Below are 19766 nucleotides of genomic sequence, written 5' to 3'. Positions count from 1 at the left end.
CCGGAAAAAGACTGTACTTTAAATCACACCCAAGTGGAATGCGCGGTGGGGTACCCCTTCCTGGGGAGCAATGTGGAGGTATCGCTTTTAAACAACCAACAACTCCCGCCATGTTTGATTCATTATTTTTGTCCTTCAAGAAGCTATTTGTTGTCCACAGGAAGCTTTTAATTTGAAATTCGAGGCGAATCCGAATCATATTCATCATAACATCCAAATCAATGTGACAGCCATGAGGTAAAGTCATTTTTTTCATGAACTGAGCATTGTCATCATATTTTGTGTGTGTGTGTGTGTGTGTCCGTTTTATTCCCCCACAGTGACAGTGAAGAGCTGACCTCTGACCTCAATGACAACACGGTGCACATCTCAATCCCCGTCAAGTATGAGGCTGGCTTGGTGTTCACAGTGTGAGTACACGATTTTGAGACCGTCGTTCATTAGCTACCGTCGCTGAAATAACGTCTGCCCGGAAGCCCGGGGCGTACAACTTTTACGTCAGGCGTACAACTTTCAAAACGTCTCGGCCACTTTTGTAGTTTAGCTTTTTATTTATGTATTCATGTATTTGTTTAATTATGTATTTGTTTATGTATTTATTTATTTATTTATTTTTTTTTTTAATCAAACGTTTATTTTATTTAATAAAGCCAAAGCTACAAGCAAATTGCTACAAGCCATGTGGCTTATAATAATAATAATAATAATAATAATAATAATAATAATAATAATGTACTACTACTTATGTATGTTAAATGTTTTACAATAATAATAATATTAATAATAATACTTATGTACTACTACTTATGTCTGTTAAATGTTTTATAATAATAATAATAATCATCATCATCATCATCATACTTATTTATGTGAAATGTTTTATTATAATAATATTAATAATAATACTTATGTACTACTACTTATGTATGTTAAATGTTTTACAATAATAATAATAATAATAATAATACTTATGTACTACTACTTATGTATGTTAAATGTTTTACAATAATAATAATAATAATAATAATACTTATGTACTACTACTTATGTATGTTAAATGTTTTATAATAATAATAATAATAATAATCATACATATTTATGTGAAATGTTTTATAATAATAATAATATTAATAATAATACTTATGTACTACTACTTATGTATGTTAAATGTTTTACAATAATAATAATAATAATAATAATAATAATAATAATAATAATAATAATACTTATGTACTACTATTTATGTATGTTAAATGTTTTATAATAATAATAATAATAATAATCATCATCATCATCATCATACATATTTATGTGAAATGTTTTATAATAATAATAATATTAATAATAATACTTATGTACTACTCCTTATGTATGTTAAATGTTTTAAAATAATAATAATATTAATAATAATACTTATGTACTACTACTTATGTATGTTAAATGTTATATAATAATAATAATAATAATAATAATAATAATAATAATAATAATAATAATAATAATAATAATAATAGTTATTCTATATAATAATAATAAGAAGAATACTTATTTTATTTTTTTATTATTATTATTATTTATTATTATGATAAAACATAATAATTGTTATTATGATAAAACATTTAATTTACAAGCACCTTTCAAATCACCCAAGGACACTACAATTAAACCATAAATAAAATGAGAAATAATAAAAGAGACGATTAAACTAAACTATGAATGCAATTTTTTACATATTGCAGTTTATGTCGTCTGAGCATCATTGTGGTTCTTTCATTTCTTATCAAATTTGAATCTGAATTTGCATGAATTCTTTGCAGGCGTCCGGTAGACGAGCACGTGGTGGTGAAAGAAGGCGAACAGTATGCGGCTGTGTTCAATGACACCCGCATGATCGGCGAAGAGGTCAACATTAGCTACACAGTAAGTACTTATACATTTAAAAATAATAATAAAATCAAGGGTTATCATGTGATATTTTTAAGTATTTCAACATTGTTATGCATTGAGAAAAAAAATATATATTATTTTTTTCTGTTTGGACTGTATAAATGTCAAATAGTTTCAATGTTGAAGGCTCTGGCTAACTAGCTAGATAGCCATATAGCTAATAAATAGCCAGGTACATAGCTAGATAGCTAGCCAGAAAGCTAATAGATCGCAAATACATAGCAAATGGATAGCAAATAGATAGCCAGCTAGGTAGCTAGATAATAGATAGCAAATAGATAGCCAGCTAGGTAGCTAGCTAGATAGCATTTGTATAGGATAGTTATATCCTCTTTGGTCCATTTTGAGCCCATCAAATCCAAAAGTTTGAATCACTCTTACATGACGATGACAGGTTAACAGGCTATGTCTGTTCACCTCAGTTTGACCCCAGATTTTTCTCTGCTTCCGTTGTGGGCCTTCTAAGTATGACATTTTTTAGCTGTATTATTAGTATTAGTATTAGTATTAGTATTAGTAATAATAATATATTTCATTTATAAGCGCCTTTCAAAACTCTCAAGGACACTTTACAGTCACAGGATATTTTTTTCTGCAGGTGAGCAGCGGCAGCCACACGCGCCAGCGTTCACTCAACAGTATTAGTATTAGTATTAGTATTAGTATTAGTATTAGTATTAGTATTAGTATTAGTATGAGTATGAGCATTAGCATTAGCATTAGCATTCGTATTCGTATTCGTATTCGTATTTGAATTTGTATTTGTATTTGTATTTGTATTCCGGTGGGATATTCAATATGTATTATCATTATTTATTTATTTATTTGTTTATTTATTTTTATGTTTCTCAGGTGGAGAAATCAGGCGATGTGGTGACTCCTCCTCTTGATTTGATGGTGACCTACCCCTGGTTGTCACCTCGTAAGAATTACTTGCTGTACTTGACGCAGATCGTCACCAGCCCGCAAGTGAGTACCACAACAACCCTACCACCAGCACACTATTTTTATTTTTTTTATTTTTATTAGTATTAGTATTAGTTTGATTTGTATTTGTATATATATATATATATTTGTTTATTTAGGTGTTTTATTTATTTATTTATTTATTTATTTATTCATTTATTCATTTATTTATTATGTCTATTTTTTATTTTTTAGTTATTTGTATTTATTTTACACAAGATCTGTGTCGCAATGGAATTTTCCACTCTCCGCAGATGAAATGCGACGCTGCCGCTTTGATCAACCCTCTAAATCTCAACCCTGATGTCATCAAACCCAATCCAAACAAAGAATCCCTCAGTGTTTATCTTCTGGTAGGTGGCGAAGGGACTTTTTTTTTTAACCCTTTGATTGACCTCTATAACCTCTGAAGCTTGTCACTGTTGCCACCGCTGTCCCTGAAAGACATCAAAATATTTTGTCTTCCTATATGCAAGTTTCCCACCCGCCTCACCTTTTATGTTTTTATATTGCTCTGCAGAGCTGCGAGAACCTCGCGTGTGCCTCATTCAAATGTTTCATCCCAGAAGCTAAAATCAGCCAGGTCAACGTTAGCTTCCGAGTGTGGAAGCCCACATTCATCAAGGTGGGGAGATTTGGATGATGAACTGTCAAATGTGTTGTGTTTTTTTTAATTTTATTTTATTTTATTCTATTTTATTTATTTCTTTATTTTATTATTATTTTATTTTTCTTTGAAATACAGATTTTTATTCACTTTTGTAGGTTAGCTATGTATTTATTTATTTATTTATTTATTTATTTATTTATTTATCTGTCTATTTATTTGTGTAATTGTTTATTTATTATTATTATTATTATTATTATTATTATTATTATTATTATTATTATTATTATTATATTTTTCTTTGAAATACAGATTTGTATTCACTTTTGTAGGTTAGCTATGTATTTATTTATTTATTTATTTATTTATTTATTTATTTATTTATTTATCTGTCTATTTGTGTAATTGTTTATTTATTATTATTATTATTATTATTATTTTTATTATATTTTTCTTTGAAATACAGATTTTTATTCACTTTTGTTTGTTAACTATGTATGTATGTATGTATTTATTTATTCACTCATTTATTTATTTATCTATCTATCTATCTATCTATCTATCTATTTATTTATTTGTGTATTTATTTATGTATTTATTTATTTATTCGGTTATTTGTTTATTTATTTATTTATACTTGTTTATGTATTTATTTATGTATTTATTTATTTTTGTTCATTTATTTATTTTTATTTGTTTGTTTATTTATTTATTTATTTATTTTGGGTATCTATCTATCTATCTATCTATTTATTTGTGTATTTATTTATGTATTTATTTATTCGGTTATTTATTTATGTATTTATTTATTTATATTTGTTCGTTTATTTATTTATTTTTGTTCGATTATCTATTATTTATTTATTTATTTATTTATTTGTTTATTTGTTTGTTTATGTATTTTTGGACATGGGGATCTTTCAGGCGGACTTTTCCAGCGTGCACATGTTGGTGAACGGCACCCTGGCGAGCAGGAACACCGATCTGTTTGTGTTGATGTCCAGTGACAGCACACGAACTGTGAGTCAGCACTTTTCTATCTGGATTCTGTTGATGAAATATGAAATCATTTGTGACTCATTTTGAACCTCCCAACTTCCCGCCCATCAGGTGAAGATCCAAATCTCCAAGGAGAGCTTAGGGGGAATCCCCATATGGATCATCATCATCAGCATCCTCATTGGGCTTCTCATCTTAGCGCTAGTCATTTTTGCTCTCTGGAAGGTACGCTGACTTGGTAAAATATGGAGTACAGTGAAAGCTTGCCTTACGAACGTAATTGGTTCCCAGACAGAGTGTGTAAGGCGAAAAGTGTGTATCCCAAAAAATAATTTCCCATAGGAAACCATTAAAATGAGAATAATCCGTTCCCAAGTCCCCATAAAACATTTCAAAAAATTCTACTTCCTAATTTTCTAAGCCTTAAAACTACACAAAATATACCTTATTTTATGTACAATAAATGTGTTATGGTATTATAATTAAAGAAATAAACTGTACTTTATAATAAAGTCGTTTTATTTACCGATGTGATGGTCGTTGATAGCTTGATGGAATGGAGTGGCCGGTTTCATCAGCATTAAACACTTGATGAGGAACGTAGCCTTCTTCTTTCACCATCTTGAGGAATGAATCCTTGTAGGTGCTTTCTCTGCGATAATTTTACCTTGTTCTTCATCAATTGTGTTCTGTTTAGCTGGGTTGTTTTTGAAGCCAGACTGATGGGATATTTTAACCTTGCAGTCTACACTCTGCCTTTGAACTATCAAAGTTGAAACTCTGACTGTCGTCTGCCTGTCTCTTTAATGTTTAAACCACCCCCCTTCACTGCTGCGTTCTTGACCAATCACGTGGCTTTAACCGAAGACTGGGGGCGGGGAATAGAGGTCAAACACAGTCGGCTGCCATTTTGTTGTTAGAAGAACGGGAATGACAAATCGCTCATTGAGGCAGCTCTGTGTACGAAAAAAGTTCGTATGCCAAGGTAAAATATTCATAAATTTAACGTTCGTAAACCGAAAAGTTCGTAAGCCAAGGGGTTCGTAAACCGAGATATCACTGTATTATTATTAATATTATTAAACCTCAAACTATTTTACCAAGTCATGAGCAAAGCCTCATATTGCTCAATTCCTTCTTTCCACCATCTTTTGCCAATTTCCGACGACCATTTTGGAAATTCCCGCTGTAAACATGTGTTGTCTTTCCCATCCCCCCTCTCTCTCCAGATGGGCTTTTTTAAGAGAAAATCCCGGGAGTTCTCCAAAGAGGATATGATGGATTGAAGCTGACACGCGAACAGGAAATGAGCGCCGTTTCTGGAGTCACTTAAAAAGACAAAGAAAACACGCTACGACTACCTTGGAGTACAAAAAGCCATTTTTACGGAACTCGCCACTTACACAGGCTAAATCCTTTAGTGACTTTTGGACTTTTATGCACTTCAATTGAAAAAAAAAACAATGCACTTTTTTTTTTTTTGCTATTGACATCCAATATGGCCACATCACCTTTTTATTTGAAACTGTACAGACTTTTATGACGTAGCTGGTGCTATTTCACGTTCCATAAAGATTAAAGGACAACCGACGCCTCCGGACAAGTTGTGTCCATAATTTGTAAAATCATGTCAAATGACTTCTATTGAGCGTATTTTACAAAGATTCCACTGCATATAAGCTATATTTTACGTTTTAAGACTCACGCAGAATATTCAGGAAGTCTTGTTTTCGAGTTGGTGTCGATTCCTGACGTGACGTCACTGAAGGAATGCCCCTGACCGAGAAAGTGACACACAATGCATTTTGGGTACTTTGTTTAGTCTGAAAACTTCGTGTTGATGGCGAAATTAGAAGGAAAAACACATAAATAACGTGATGGTGAATCGTTGTGTTCTGCATCAAGACTACTATTTGATACTAGTTGACACAAATTCCCAGCAAACAAATCAACCCATTTCCAACGGAGCTTGGGCGCCATCTTGTGGATTATCTGGGACGCTACATTGGAGTCCAGATGGCTCGAATTGATACAGGACTTCTTTAATCGATTGCAAACATGTATGCTTTCCTCTTCAGAACTATTTGAATCATATTCATAACTGGATGAGTAACAAGAAAGCATCTTCTCCCAATCTGAAGCAATTGTTTTGATTCTAGCGCAAGTCAGGACGTCCTTTCGTGACGTCACGAACAAGGGGGCGGGACCTTCTGAAACTCGCCATTTCCGAGGTCATTTTGAAGTAGTTTAGGGACACTTTAAGTCATTTTTATTGGTGTTTTGCATTTGAATAAAAATATCATACTATGTGTTTTGGGTATTTTAGATGCTATAAAATGTTTTTCTGATGTCAGTTAGGAAACAAAAAAGTGATGTCGGTTGTCCTTTCAGTTTAAATTCATGATGAGCCTCTTGAAATCGCTGTGTATGGTTATTCTTCTGATAAAAATAATAAGTAGGCTCACGTCACGGCACATTTTGTCCCACACATTTGGGTTTTTATTTAGTCAAAAAAAGAAACAAATGTGTAAAGTGTGTGACTTTTTTTTTTACTTAATCCCACAATCTGACATTGTGCTGTAAATATCACAACATTTAGATTTCAAAATGTATATAAATGTATCTTTTTTTTTTTTTTTTTTTTTTTTTTAGTTGTTGCAATAATTGACATTATTTAAGAGATGTTTCCTACAATTCATTTATGTTTTTGTGCGCTCAGGTATTATTACATATATCAAAGACACTGATTACACATAGATGCAGATAATAATAATAATAATAATAATAATAATAATAATAATAATAATAATAATAATAATAATAATAATACATATACATATATAGCCATTAGCCAGCAAACAGAAAGCCATTAGGTAGCGAACAGATAGCCATCAGCTAGCCAATAGATAGCTAATAGCTAGCGATGTCAGTTAGGAAACAAAAAAATGGTGTCGGTTGTCCTTTAAGCACAACCTGTTGGTACAGAAGGTCATTTCTCCACCCCCAAAAAATATGTTTGCTATTTCTTGTTTGCATAGATAGATTAAATGTGGTCGGGAATCACTTGTTTTATTTTGTAGGATCTCCAAGCAAACCGACACTGCTGTGAAGTCTTCAATGTGATGATGCACTGATTTGTTTTGTCAAGGCTGTTTCAATTTCTGGGCAGCGAACACAAACTGTAGAATTAAGAAGATTTTGTAAATACAAATGTCAGACATACTGTTTTCTTTATGTTAAATATTCTGTTTGTGTATTATACAAATGCTTCAATACAAATGTGCATATATTTTCAAGGTTACTGCCTTTATCTTTTTTTCAGCCAAATGTAATTTCATTTCTTTATTTTTCCAAACAAATTAAAAAAAACAACAACACCACTTTTCCATTTTTGAATTTTTGTATGTTATCGCTTTATTCTCATTGTTTTTTCCCTTTATCTCTAGTTTCACCATGCTCCATTTTATTTGTCTATTTTGCCCCCAAAATATACCTCTACAAATTTTAATTGCTTCAAATTTTGTATTTAAAATGCATGTTCATAAAAAAGTATTTTTCACAATTAAAATTTAAATGTTAAATTAATGCATCAATAATAATAATAATAATAATAATAATAATAATAATAATAATAATAATAATAATAATAATAATAATAATAATAATAATAATAATAATAATACATTTCATTTATAAGCGCCTTTAAAAACTCTCAAGGTCACTTTACAGTCACAGGTTCGGTTTTTCCGCAGGTGAGCATGGGGAGCCACATGCGCCAGAAGTAACTCAAATAGATAGAAAGCTAGCTACCTAGCTAGCTAGCTGAGCCTTATTTATAAAACGATGCATTCAATATGAAAAGAAAAATCATTTACTCACACATTTTTTTCCTCAGTTTAAATTCTTGAATTATAAAAGACAGTTACTTGTTGAAATCATTTAACTGATCAGTGAATTAAATTGTGGAATTATTAATTCAACGTCAAAATAAATATGCTGCAAATTGTCAATGTTTTATTCAATAAAGTTTTACCGTAATTTTGTATGCCCTTATTTTTTTCTTTAAGGATATACAAGTGGTACGTACTTTTTACACACTTTAAAACAAAATGAAACGTGAGTTATTTATTTAAAATCTATTATTTTATGCGACTGTATTACTCGTAGTTCGAATGAATTGGTTAAACGCGACTTTAGAGTGCCTGCCAGTCCAAATTGAGGGTAGTAATTTTCTTCTTCGTTCTTTCTTGCGTTTCCCTTATGAGATATTGAAGAGAAAGCGCGCCTCCTAGCGTCGATCGCCAGCATTGAAGCGATAAGTGGCTACCTTGGGGAGGGGAACGCTCGGCACGGGAATCCATCTTGGTAATTTAAAAAAACAAACCAAAACGAAAACAACCCCTCCCAAAAAAATAACAGGGGAAGCGAAAGCGACAACTTCACCCGGTAGTCTATCTCCCCGTTTTCACATCGTCGACGGCGCTGTGGGGGAGCCCCGGGAAGGGCTTGCTTTGTGGGCCGCTTGTAGGATGTCCCGTCATGAGGGTGAGTTAATCAACTGCGCCGCAGTGGCGAACGAGCGCCTGTCCAAACTTAAAATCAGGCGAAGGCATTATTACTTCTCCTTATTTTAAACGCGATAATGGAGTGACAGTCATTTAAAGACTTTAAATGCCTATAGTTGGGAACTTACTCGCCATCATGGCGTAGCTTAGCAGTTAGCCGTTGCTTGGAGCTGCCGAGTTAGCCCCGGCTAGTAGCACGACTAGCCGGGGTGCTGTTAGCACACCTAGCACAGGTGTGCTAACTGCTCCAACAACACCCTGTTTTTTTATGGGTTTACTTTTTTTGACACTTTAAGACACAATATTCCACAAGTAGACGTAAGTTACATACATGTCGCGTAAGTTCTGTTAGCTAGCTGCTAGCCAGGGATATAGCATTAGCTGGTCGCTTAGCGAGTGCACTGTCATCAAGAGTCAGGCCGCAAAAGTCCCCAACGTGTTTTGTGCATTCATACAAGTCGACAGAGTTTATTTAGGGGGGTTATTTCCAATGGCACATTTAAAGTTATAAACCAAGCTTGGGGGGCGGTTGTGCGTGTGTTTTCACCTTTGGTAACTTGTGCGTAATACTAGGAGGTTAGCTCGAGTGAGATCAAGGAGAACAGCCTAGCAAAAGTTGATTATGTGGCATAAAGATGGCACTTTATTGGAACCTGGCATTCCCCAAAATATTTTAAAAAGATGGCGTTTTTTTTTTTTTCAAAAAAAAATATTGTTTAAAATAGGCAACCAGACGCCACTTTCCATACAAAGTCATTCAGCAAGAGAGGTGTGTCTGAAATGTTCCAGGACTACCGGTTTCCACGTCAAATTACAGCTCACACCTTCAACCTTTGCTTGTTTACGAGAACGAGCCTCCCATGCCATGAGCATCTGACAATTCCTGGTCGAGAACATCCTTACCTTAATAATAATCATCATCATCATTGTCATCGTAGTAGTAGTATTAGTAGTAATTGTAATAGTAATGTAGTAATAGTAAATTTGTAATAGTAATGTAGTAATAGTAGTAGTAGTAGTAATAGTAGAAGTGGTAGTAGTAATAATAGTAGTAGTAGTAGTAATAATAATAGTACTAGTAATAGTAGCAGTAATAACAGCAGTAGTAGTAATAATAGTAGTAGTAATAATAATAATGGTAATAGTAATAATGGTAATAATCATAACGGCAATAGTAATAATAATAGCAATAATAATAATAATGGTGATCATTTGCTATCTAGCTAGCTATCTATTCACTAGCTGGCTATCTAGCTAGATATCTGTTGGCTAACGATTGCCTAGCTAGCAAGCTTTCTATCTATTTGAGTTACTTCCAGGTTGAGTGAAGCTGCCGCGTGTGGCTGCCGCTGCTCACCCACAGAAAAACTTTCCTGTGACTGTAAAGTGACCTTGAGAGATTTGAAAAGCGCTTATAAATGAAATGTATGATTATTATTGCTTATAGATAGCAAATAGCATATAGATTGCAAATATATAGCTAGCTTAGTAGGCAGCTAGCTAACTAACTTGTCACTTACCTGCCTGGGAAGTTCCGTCAGACATTATGATACATTATAATACATCTCGTGACATTTTTCTGACAAACCTACGCTGGTTTAGAACATTTTGATTCCACAACAAGGGATGAAATTTCACATTTGAACCCACAACGATGCTAACTTACCCCATTCGTCTGTTCTAGGTGTGAGCTGTGATGCTTGTTTGAAGGGAAACTTCCGTGGAAGACGCTTTAAGTGTCTCATCTGCTACGATTACGACCTGTGCGCGTCGTGCTACGAGAGCGGCGCCACCACTACGCGACATACCACAGAGCATCCAATGCAGTGTATATTAACCAGGGTAGACTACGGTGAGATTTTTTTTTTCTTTGCCCGCCATAGGCGAGTACAGTGATGCCTCGGTTTACGAACCCTTCGTCTTATGAACTTTTTAGTTTACGAACGTTAAATTTATGGAAATTTTACCTTGGCATACAAACTATTTTTCGGGATACACATGGAGCTGCCACAATGAGTGATGTGTCGTTCGCGAACCAGCCCGTTCTAACAAGAAAATGGCAGCCAACTATTTTGGTCCTCTATTCCCGGTCTTTGGTTAAAGCCACGTGATTGGTCAAGAACGCAGCAGTGGGGGGGGGAGGGGTTACAGACGTAGAGAGTGAGGCTGTTCTCCCAAAAAGAAAATGGTAGCGGACTTTTTTTTGTTCTCTATTCCCCGCCCCAGGTCTTCGGTTAAAGCCACGTGATTGGTCAAGAACAGTGAGGGGGAGGTGGTTTAAACATTAAAGAGACAGGCAGACGACAGAGAGAGAGTGACAAAATGGATAGAAAACAGTGAACTTTGGACTGGTTTCAACTTTGATAGTTCAAAAGCAGAGTGTAGACTGCAAGGTTAAAATATCCCTCAATCAGGCTCCACAAATAACCCGCACAAGCCATCTGTACACTCGATGCAAAAAGCTATCAACCCAGCTAAACAGAACGCAATTGATGAGGAACAAGGTAAAATTATGGCTGAGAAAGCATCTACAAGGGATCATTCCTCAAGATGATGAAAGAAGAAGGCTACGTTCCTCATCAAGTGTTTAATGCTGATGAAACCAACCACTCCATTCCATCAAGCCATCAACGACCATCACAAAAGTCAATAAAACGACTTTATTATACACTACAGTTTATTTCTTTAATTATAATATCATAGCACATTTATTATACGTAAAATAAGGTATGTTTTGTGTAGTTTTAAGGCTCATTTAGTAGAAAAGTATGTTTTATGGGGACCTGGGAACGGATTATTCTCATTTTAATGGTTTCCTATGGGTAATTAATTTTTGGGATACACACTTTTCACCTTACGTACTCTGTCTGGGAACCAATTAAGTTCGTAAGCCAAGGTATCACCGTAGTTTATTTGTAGCATGTCTATCTCACTCTCTCCCCTGTGGGCTTTTATTTGATACGCTGTTTATTGAATCAAACAACGTTTTGGACCCCGGTAGATTTATACTATGGCGGCGACACCTTCTCGCTGGAGCAGCACCAGGCCTTCACATGTCCTTACTGTGGTAAGATGGGCTTCACAGAGACGTCGTTGCAGGAGCACGTCACCGCCGAACACCCAGAGACCTCCACTGAGGTGGTCAGTATCCCAGCTCGCTCTCGTCGTGACACCCACTTTCTTTTAAAAAATGATTTAATTACAAGGCTTAACTTGTACTTTTGTTTCTGCGTTCCAGATTTGTCCGATATGCGCCGCCTTGCCCGGCGGGGACCCCAATCATGTTACAGATGACTTCACAGCCCACCTCACACTTGAGCACAGAGCACCTAGAGATTTAATATCCTTTCACCATTATAATACTACTACTAATAATAAAAATAATAATAATAATACATTTAATTTCTGAGCACCTTTCAAAACTCTCAAGGTCACTTTACAGTCACAGGATACGTTTTTCTGTGGATGAGCAGCGACAGCCACACTCGCCAGTGTTGGCTCAACCGGGAAGTAACTCTAATAGATAGAAATCTAGCTAGCTAGCCAATCGATAGACAACAGTTACCTAGCTAGATAGGTAGACAGCTAGATAGTGAATAGATAGCCAGCAATAGATAGCAAATAGATAGCTAATAATAATCATAATACATTTCATTTCTAAGAGCCTTAGCCTCCGAGTCTCTATTCAACATTGTGAATGGATTTGGACTTACGACCATTTCGACTTACGACCGTTTGGTCGGAATGGAACTTGGTCGTAAGTCGGATGTTACCTGTACATAAAATAAAATTAAGGATTTGCCAAACTGCTAATCTTTTGTTGTTAATAACGAGAACAAAGACACCCCCATTTCGCCCCTTAGCTATACATTAGCTATCTAGCTAGCTAGCTATCTATTAAATATCTCGCTAGCTATAATCTTGATGTCCCTGTGGAGGTGTTGGGTGATAACGAGCGAGTAATTCTCACTTGTAAATTAAATATACTATTATTAATGCAACGGTGGAGAAAATATCATTTGCTAGCTATTTGTTAGCTATTAGCTATCTTGCTAGCTAGCTATCTATTCAGTATTTAGCTGGATGATTATCTAGCTTGGTATTTGTTGGCTATCGATTGGCTAGCTAGCTAGCGGTCTATCTATTTGAGTACTTCCGGGTTGAGTGAACGCTGTCGCGTGTGGCTGCCACTGTTCACCCGCAGAAAAACGTATGCAGTGACAGTAAAGTGGCCTTGAGAGTTTTGAAAGGCGCTTATAAATGACCTGTATTATTATTATTAGTTGTAAAACGTCTCTTGAAGTAAATGACCGTATTTTCTGCGATATAAGGGGCACCTTCAATGAATGACATATTTTAATACATTTTCCATACACCAGGCGCACCGCATTATGAGGCACATAGTATAAATGTACGACGCTCTTCTAAATTCTGATATCAATGCGGCGCTTTGATGACATCATGAGCTTTGTGAACCCACACAGGGTTACCTCGTTGTCTTTTGTCACTAGCTGAAAGACATTTTCTTTACGTTATTACCCCCTTTGCACCCCCCCCCCCCCAAAAAAAAAGAAAAAAGAAAATGCACACCTGACTTTCACCGCCATTTTCTCCACCGCTGTCACGCCTTAACGGGCTTCGCTTCACGACGAGTCCAGCAGCGTCCGACACGTGCGGCGGATGTTCCACCCGGGGCGGGGTCTGGGCGGCCCCCGAGCGCGACGCACCAATATGCACTTTACCGGCGGTTCCACGGGCGGCTTGTCTTCGTCCACGTCGTCGTCGCAGAGCTCCACCTACACGCCCAGCAACAGGGAGGCCATGGATCCAATCGCGGGTAAGCGCGCCCGGCGACATGTTGGCAACTTCCTGTTTTTGAAGGTATTTCTTGATTTATTGAGCTAGCTATTTGCTATCTGTTTGCTGTCTATCTGGCTGGCTGGCTATATAGCTAGCTATCAATGGAATAGATATCTACCTAGCTGGCTATCTATTCGCTATATACCTATCTATTGGCTAGCTAGCTAGCTAGCTTTCTATCTATTTGAGTTACTTCCGGGTTGAATGAACGCTGGCGTGTCACCCACACAAAAAAATGTATCGTTGAGAGTTTTGAAAAACGCTTAAAAAATCAAATGTATTATTATTATTGTTATGCTTATTATGATTATTATGATTACTACCCGGCTGGATATCTCGCTAGCTACCTAGCTGGCTATCTATTCGCTATGTACCTATCTATTGGCTAGCTAGCTAGCTTTCTATCTGTTTGAGTTACTTCCGGGTTGAATGAACGCTGGCGAGTCACCCACACAAAAAAATGCATCGTTGAGAGTTTTGAAAAACGCTTAAAAAATCAAATGTATTATTATTATTGTTATGCTTATTATGATTATTATGATTACTACCCGGCTGGATATCTCGCTAGCTACCTAGCTGGCTATCTTATTTGCTATCTATTAGCTATCTGGCTGGCTCGCAAGCTATCTAGCTGGCTATAGATTAGTTATATGGCTACCTAGCTAGCTGTCTATCTAATAGCTATCTATTGGCTAGCTAGCTAGCTTTCTATCTATTTGAGTTACTTCCGGCTAGAGTGAATGCTGGCGCGAATGGCTGCCGCGGCTCACCCGCACAAATAAAAAATCCTGTGACTGTAAAGTGTCCTTGAGTTTTAGAAGGCGCTTAAAAATCAAATGTATTATTATTATTATTATTATATGGGAAAATTTTGGTGCAATGATGCAAAGCACTGATCAGACCTCTGGCAATGATTTTCCTTTCCACAAGGTGGCGGCATTTCCCTTTTTTTCCCCATATTAGCAGTCTGTTACAGATTCAGCTGTTGTTAAAGTGCTATATAAATCAATATGTATTGTATTTTGTAGCGCCTCCCCCATTTCAGGCTCAGATAACTCCAGACCCATATAACTTAGGAATTGACTCTTTCATGCTAATGAAAGACGATATTCAATGATTTTTTTACACTGAATTGGATGTTTATGTAGTCCAAAAACTCAATATTCTGTGAATCCTGCAATGGGAGTGAAAGTGACAAAAACCCTGGCACTGGAGTGGACATATTTTTGCACATCGTCTGGCAATGAATGAGTAAATAGGATAAAGTCATTCAACTTGTTTGTTTTCCATCAGAACTGTTGTCGCAGCTGTCGGGCGTACGGCGCGCAGCGGGCGGTCAGATCAACTCGTCGGGGCCGTCGGCCTCGCAGCTGCAGCAGCTCCAGATGCAGCTGCAGCTGGAACGGCAGCAGGCGCAGGCGGCGCGACAGCAGGTCGAGACGGGCCGTCACGCCGCCCGACGCGGCAACAACCCGGCCAGCGCGCCGGCTTCGGCCACCGCCGCCATCCCGCCGCCCAGCGCCGCTGCCGCCAATACGGGCGCGCCCGCCGAAAGCAACCCGTCATCCTCGTCTCATAACTCTCAGTTTCTTTTAGCACGGTAGGTGGGACTTATTTTTAAGTTCGAAGAACAATATGATGTTTTGTTAACCACTTTGGACATTTTTGGAAAACAAAATAGGAGAAAATCTTAAAGGACAACCGACACCAGTTTTTTGTTTCCTAACTGACATCAGACAAACGCATCTAAAATACCCAAAACACGCAGTATGATATTTTTAGTCAAATTCAAAACACTAATAAAAATGATTTAAAGTGTCCAAAATCTGCAAAAAAATTGAGCTGCGAATTGGGCATTATCAGAAAGTCCCGCCCCCATTTCGTGACGACACGCCAAGACGTCTTGCATTGCTGGAGAATCAAAACAATGGCTTCAGATTCGGAGAATATTCTTTCTTGTTACACATCCAGTTATGAATATGATTCAAATAGTTCTGAAGAGGAAAGCACACATCTTTGCAATCGATTAAAGAATTTATTCCGTGCCATTTTGAGGCAACATTGGGGGGAAATGTCTCACCCAAAAAGAGGCGGAAAATGGCCACCGAGCTCCTGTGAGGAATTCATCAGCCCGTTTGCACAAGCTGATAAATTCCTTACATGGAGCTTGGACACCCTCTTCTGGCTCTTTCTGGTGCAACACGGCGTTTTCAGACCAAACAAGCGTTGACGTGATGGACGGACTGCTACAATGTGTCCTTTTTTACGGTCAGGGGCGTTCCTTCAGTGACGTAACGTACGGACTCGTCACCAACTCAGAAACAAGACTTACAGAATATTCAGCGCAAGTCTTAAAACGTAAAATATAGCTATATGCGGTGGAAACTTTGTAAAATACGCTCAGTAGAAGTCATTTGATGTGATTTTATAAATTATGGACGCAACTTGTCCAAAGGTGTCGGTTGTCCTTTATCATAATTATCGCCACCATTTTATTTATTTATTTTTTTTTTTTAGGCTGAACGAGCCCAAGATGTCGGAAGCGGAGCGCCAGCAAGCAGAGGGCGAGCGCGCCGACCGCAGCCTGTTCGTGCAGGAGCTGCTGCTGTCCACGCTCATGCGCGACGAGAGCTCGTCGTCGGACGAGGACGAACGGCGGGACTTCGCCGACTTTGGCGCAATGGGCTGCGTAGACGTCATGCCCCTCGACGTGGCGTTGGAGCACCTGCAATTGCGCGAGAGAGCTTCCGCCGCCAAGGAGCCTCCGCCGCCACCGCCGCCGCCTCTTTGATGTCCAGACCGTGCGTAGACTCTGTCCCACCTGCTGCAACTGTCAGTGATGGACGCCATCCCTCTCCCTTAAAAAAAAAAAAAAAAAAAAACCCGTCACCCCGTCACCCACCCCTTTTTTTTTCGAGAGGGGGTGCAATGAGGATTTTTGGAGTGCGGGTGGTGTGAATGTAACGTCCTGCGAAATTATTATTATTATTTTTTTTTTACATTTAAGGAAAACTCTTCATGAGCAGCATACATGACATGAGGGACACACATTTAGTTGTGGCTTTAACATGCACATAAAATGTCTATTTCTGGTCACTATTGCACACAATTATTTTTAATTTGCGGTGATGATAACGGTTACACTAAATGGTGGCGGCGAAATGGGCGCACAAAACACTTGAGTTAAGGACGTGTAAAGGTGCACGTGAATTTGTAGTCACGGAAATGAATCTCAAAGGTTAAAATGCTCAATTGTAGCCTTGAAATAGCAATTGTGTGCGCTCCGTATTATAATTGATGGCTACGAAATAAGGTGTGGAAAGTAGTAATTTGAGGGAATAAACATCAAAAAAATAATAACTACAAATTATGGCCGTATATTGTTTCAAAATTCAAAATTAGCATGATATTCCTACAAAATACTGAACCACATAAAAAAAATTAGTCATCGCACTTATTTTGACAAGCATGCTAATGGCTACGAAATAAGCGGAACGTTCCGTCTGCAAAGTAGTAATTTGAGGAACTAAAAATCGGAAAATAATCAATACAAATGATGGCCGTATATTGCGCTAAACTTTGTAGCCACAATATTAGCATGATAACCCCACAAAATACTGAACCACATTAAAAAAAAATAGTCATCGCACTTATTTTGACAAGCATGCTAATTCTTGGATTTACTTTAGAGGTGACACCTTTTATTTTGAAAAACTCTGCTATTGCTAATTCTTGGATTCACACAAGCTATTCGGGAGCCTTTTACTGAGCATCTTCATCTTTATTAAGTTCATAGAGTTGCTTGTTCTGTAGCCACAAGGGGACATAAACCAGTGTCTTCTTGTGCCGGTCCCGAGCCCGGATAAATACAGAGGGTTTTGTCAGGAATGGCATCCGACGTAAAAGCTTGGCCAAAACAAACATGTGAATCAAATTATGCAGGACACGGATTCGCTGTGGCGACCCCTTGAAGGGAAAAGCCGAAAGCAAAAGAAAACAGTAGAGGTGACATATATTTTATTTTGAAAAACTCCAGACTTCTTTTTTACTTAGTTTGACAAGCATGCTAATTCTTGGATTTACACTCGAGATGACACATTTTATTTTGAAAAACTCCAGACTTCTTTTTTATTTTGACAAGCATGCTAATTCTTGGATTTACACTCGAGATGACACATTTTATTTTGAAAAACTCCAGATGACTTCTTGGTTAATGCAAAGTGCGACCATTTCAACACACAATTCCGCAATTTAAAAACATCATATTACATTTAATAATAATAATACATTTCATTTTAAGCGCCTTTCAAAGCTCTCAAAGACACTTTACAGTCACAGACAAGCATAGGTACTATAATAAATAAAATACAATCACAAATATATTAAAATCAATAAAATACAGTTATAAATAGAAACAAGAGAAAGAGCTACACAGAAAATGCGATTTTAAATAGGTGGTTTTTGATTTTACATTTAAGTGATATTAATAAAACTTATCGGAAGATTTGCTAACTCCATAAATGCACATTTTGTTTGCACGTTTATATCTTCTTGCCACAATGTAAATATTCCCCACCCATGTCATGTTTGGGGCTCGGTAGAGGTGATACCAGATAACGTGGGGGCTCAACATAGCGACAAACCGGCGTACATATATAGATATACAGGTAAAATCCGACTTACGACCACCCGTACTTACGACCATGACCTCCAGACCCTATTTTTAAAATTTTAATTCTACGCCTAGCACCGCAACGAGCTAGCAGGCCGGCAACACGTATGACAATTTTGCTCAGCCAGCCAGCATATCTCACTCTTGCACAGCAATCGACTGCGTGATGGCACCAGATGGTGGAGTTTCCATGTCATTTAGCCTCCGAGTCTCTTCAACATTTTGAATGGAATTCGACTTACGACCATTTTGACTTACGACCGTTTAGTCAGAACGGAACTCGGTCATAAGTCGGATGTTACCTGCATATGAAGGTGATAATCATTCAGTTCCCGCACTCGACCCCCCCTCTACCCACGCTGCTGTTTGTTTTTGACCATTATCAATTAAAAAAAAAGTGCTCAAATGGGTTACCGTAATAACGACTGCATGCGGTTCATTGCAGCGTGCATGATTTTTAATGATTTTTAAAAAAAGAAAATTCCAAAGATGACATGCTAACTGGTGATCTTTCCTTGGATGCCTCTAAAATCCCAAGATTTTGCTTCTCTTTGGGATTGTGACAAAAAACATAAATCGGAAGGAGGAGGAGTCACAAGAAAAATAGATTAGTGAATAGACGGCGTGTACAGTAATCCATAAACGAGTGCTTGTGTCTGTTCACTTTTTTTTCTTCTTTCCCCCCTCCACATCATTTTTTTTTCTGCTAAGGCTAGCACTTTGTATTTATTCATGTTTGTTTGGGAAGCCTTGACGAATCTCGAAGCCTTTGCGCCTTCTTTGTTGACCCTACTATGTACAATACAACAAGATGTATATTGAATTTTGTGGCTTTAATAATGGTTCCAAAAACATGAGCGGACGTTTCTTCTTTTTACACCCCTCCCCAAAAATGTATATTAAGAGTTCCAAAAAAATCCAAACTGCTCTCTTGATATAGCTAAAAGGCATCGCCATTTTACACTAACTTAGTTTGAAATTCAGACCATTTGTTATCATGCACAAAAGGTTTATTCAAAACCAAAATAATGGACTTGTAAAGATATTTTCATCAAATAACAAAATATAGATTTGTTGTGAATGTTGTTACTTGATAGAGTTCATTCAAAGTTAGTCATTTAGCAACAGTTTTAACTCATTCACTACCATT

At 36.8% G+C, this 19766-nt stretch overlaps 2 protein-coding genes across 2 annotated transcripts in view; both read left to right on the top strand.

Moving 5' to 3' along the window:
• Positions 1-6776, top strand: part of itga1 (integrin, alpha 1) — a 38652-nt gene extending 31876 nt beyond the window's left edge. The window contains exons 21-30 of the mRNA XM_089020806.1: positions 1-78; positions 161-237; positions 321-410; positions 1818-1920; positions 2800-2916; positions 3168-3266; positions 3434-3538; positions 4445-4540; positions 4631-4744; positions 5749-6776. Of these exons, the coding sequence (XP_088876932.1) occupies positions 1-78; positions 161-237; positions 321-410; positions 1818-1920; positions 2800-2916; positions 3168-3266; positions 3434-3538; positions 4445-4540; positions 4631-4744; positions 5749-5805 (936 nt within the window). The 3' untranslated portion in view covers positions 5806-6776. The remainder of the gene's footprint in view (positions 79-160; positions 238-320; positions 411-1817; positions 1921-2799; positions 2917-3167; positions 3267-3433; positions 3539-4444; positions 4541-4630; positions 4745-5748) is intronic.
• A 2045-nt stretch (positions 6777-8821) lies between these two features.
• Positions 8822-19470, top strand: kcmf1 (potassium channel modulatory factor 1). Its single transcript, XM_089020880.1, has 7 exons — positions 8822-9064; positions 10769-10936; positions 12086-12225; positions 12323-12424; positions 13732-13921; positions 15238-15544; positions 16462-19470. Exons 1-7 carry the CDS (start codon positions 9049-9051, stop codon positions 16733-16735), a joined length of 1197 nt encoding a protein of 398 aa, XP_088877006.1. The 5' UTR covers positions 8822-9048; the 3' UTR covers positions 16736-19470.
• Positions 19471-19766: the final 296 nt, after the last annotated feature.

Source organism: Hippocampus bargibanti, linkage group LG18 (genome assembly GCF_051943395.1).
Source record: "Hippocampus bargibanti isolate YZ-2025 linkage group LG18, ASM5194339v1, whole genome shotgun sequence".
Lineage (NCBI taxonomy): Eukaryota > Metazoa > Chordata > Actinopteri > Syngnathiformes > Syngnathidae > Hippocampus > Hippocampus bargibanti.
Note: the sequence above shows the minus strand (reverse complement) of the source record. Positions and strands in the feature narration are given on the sequence as shown.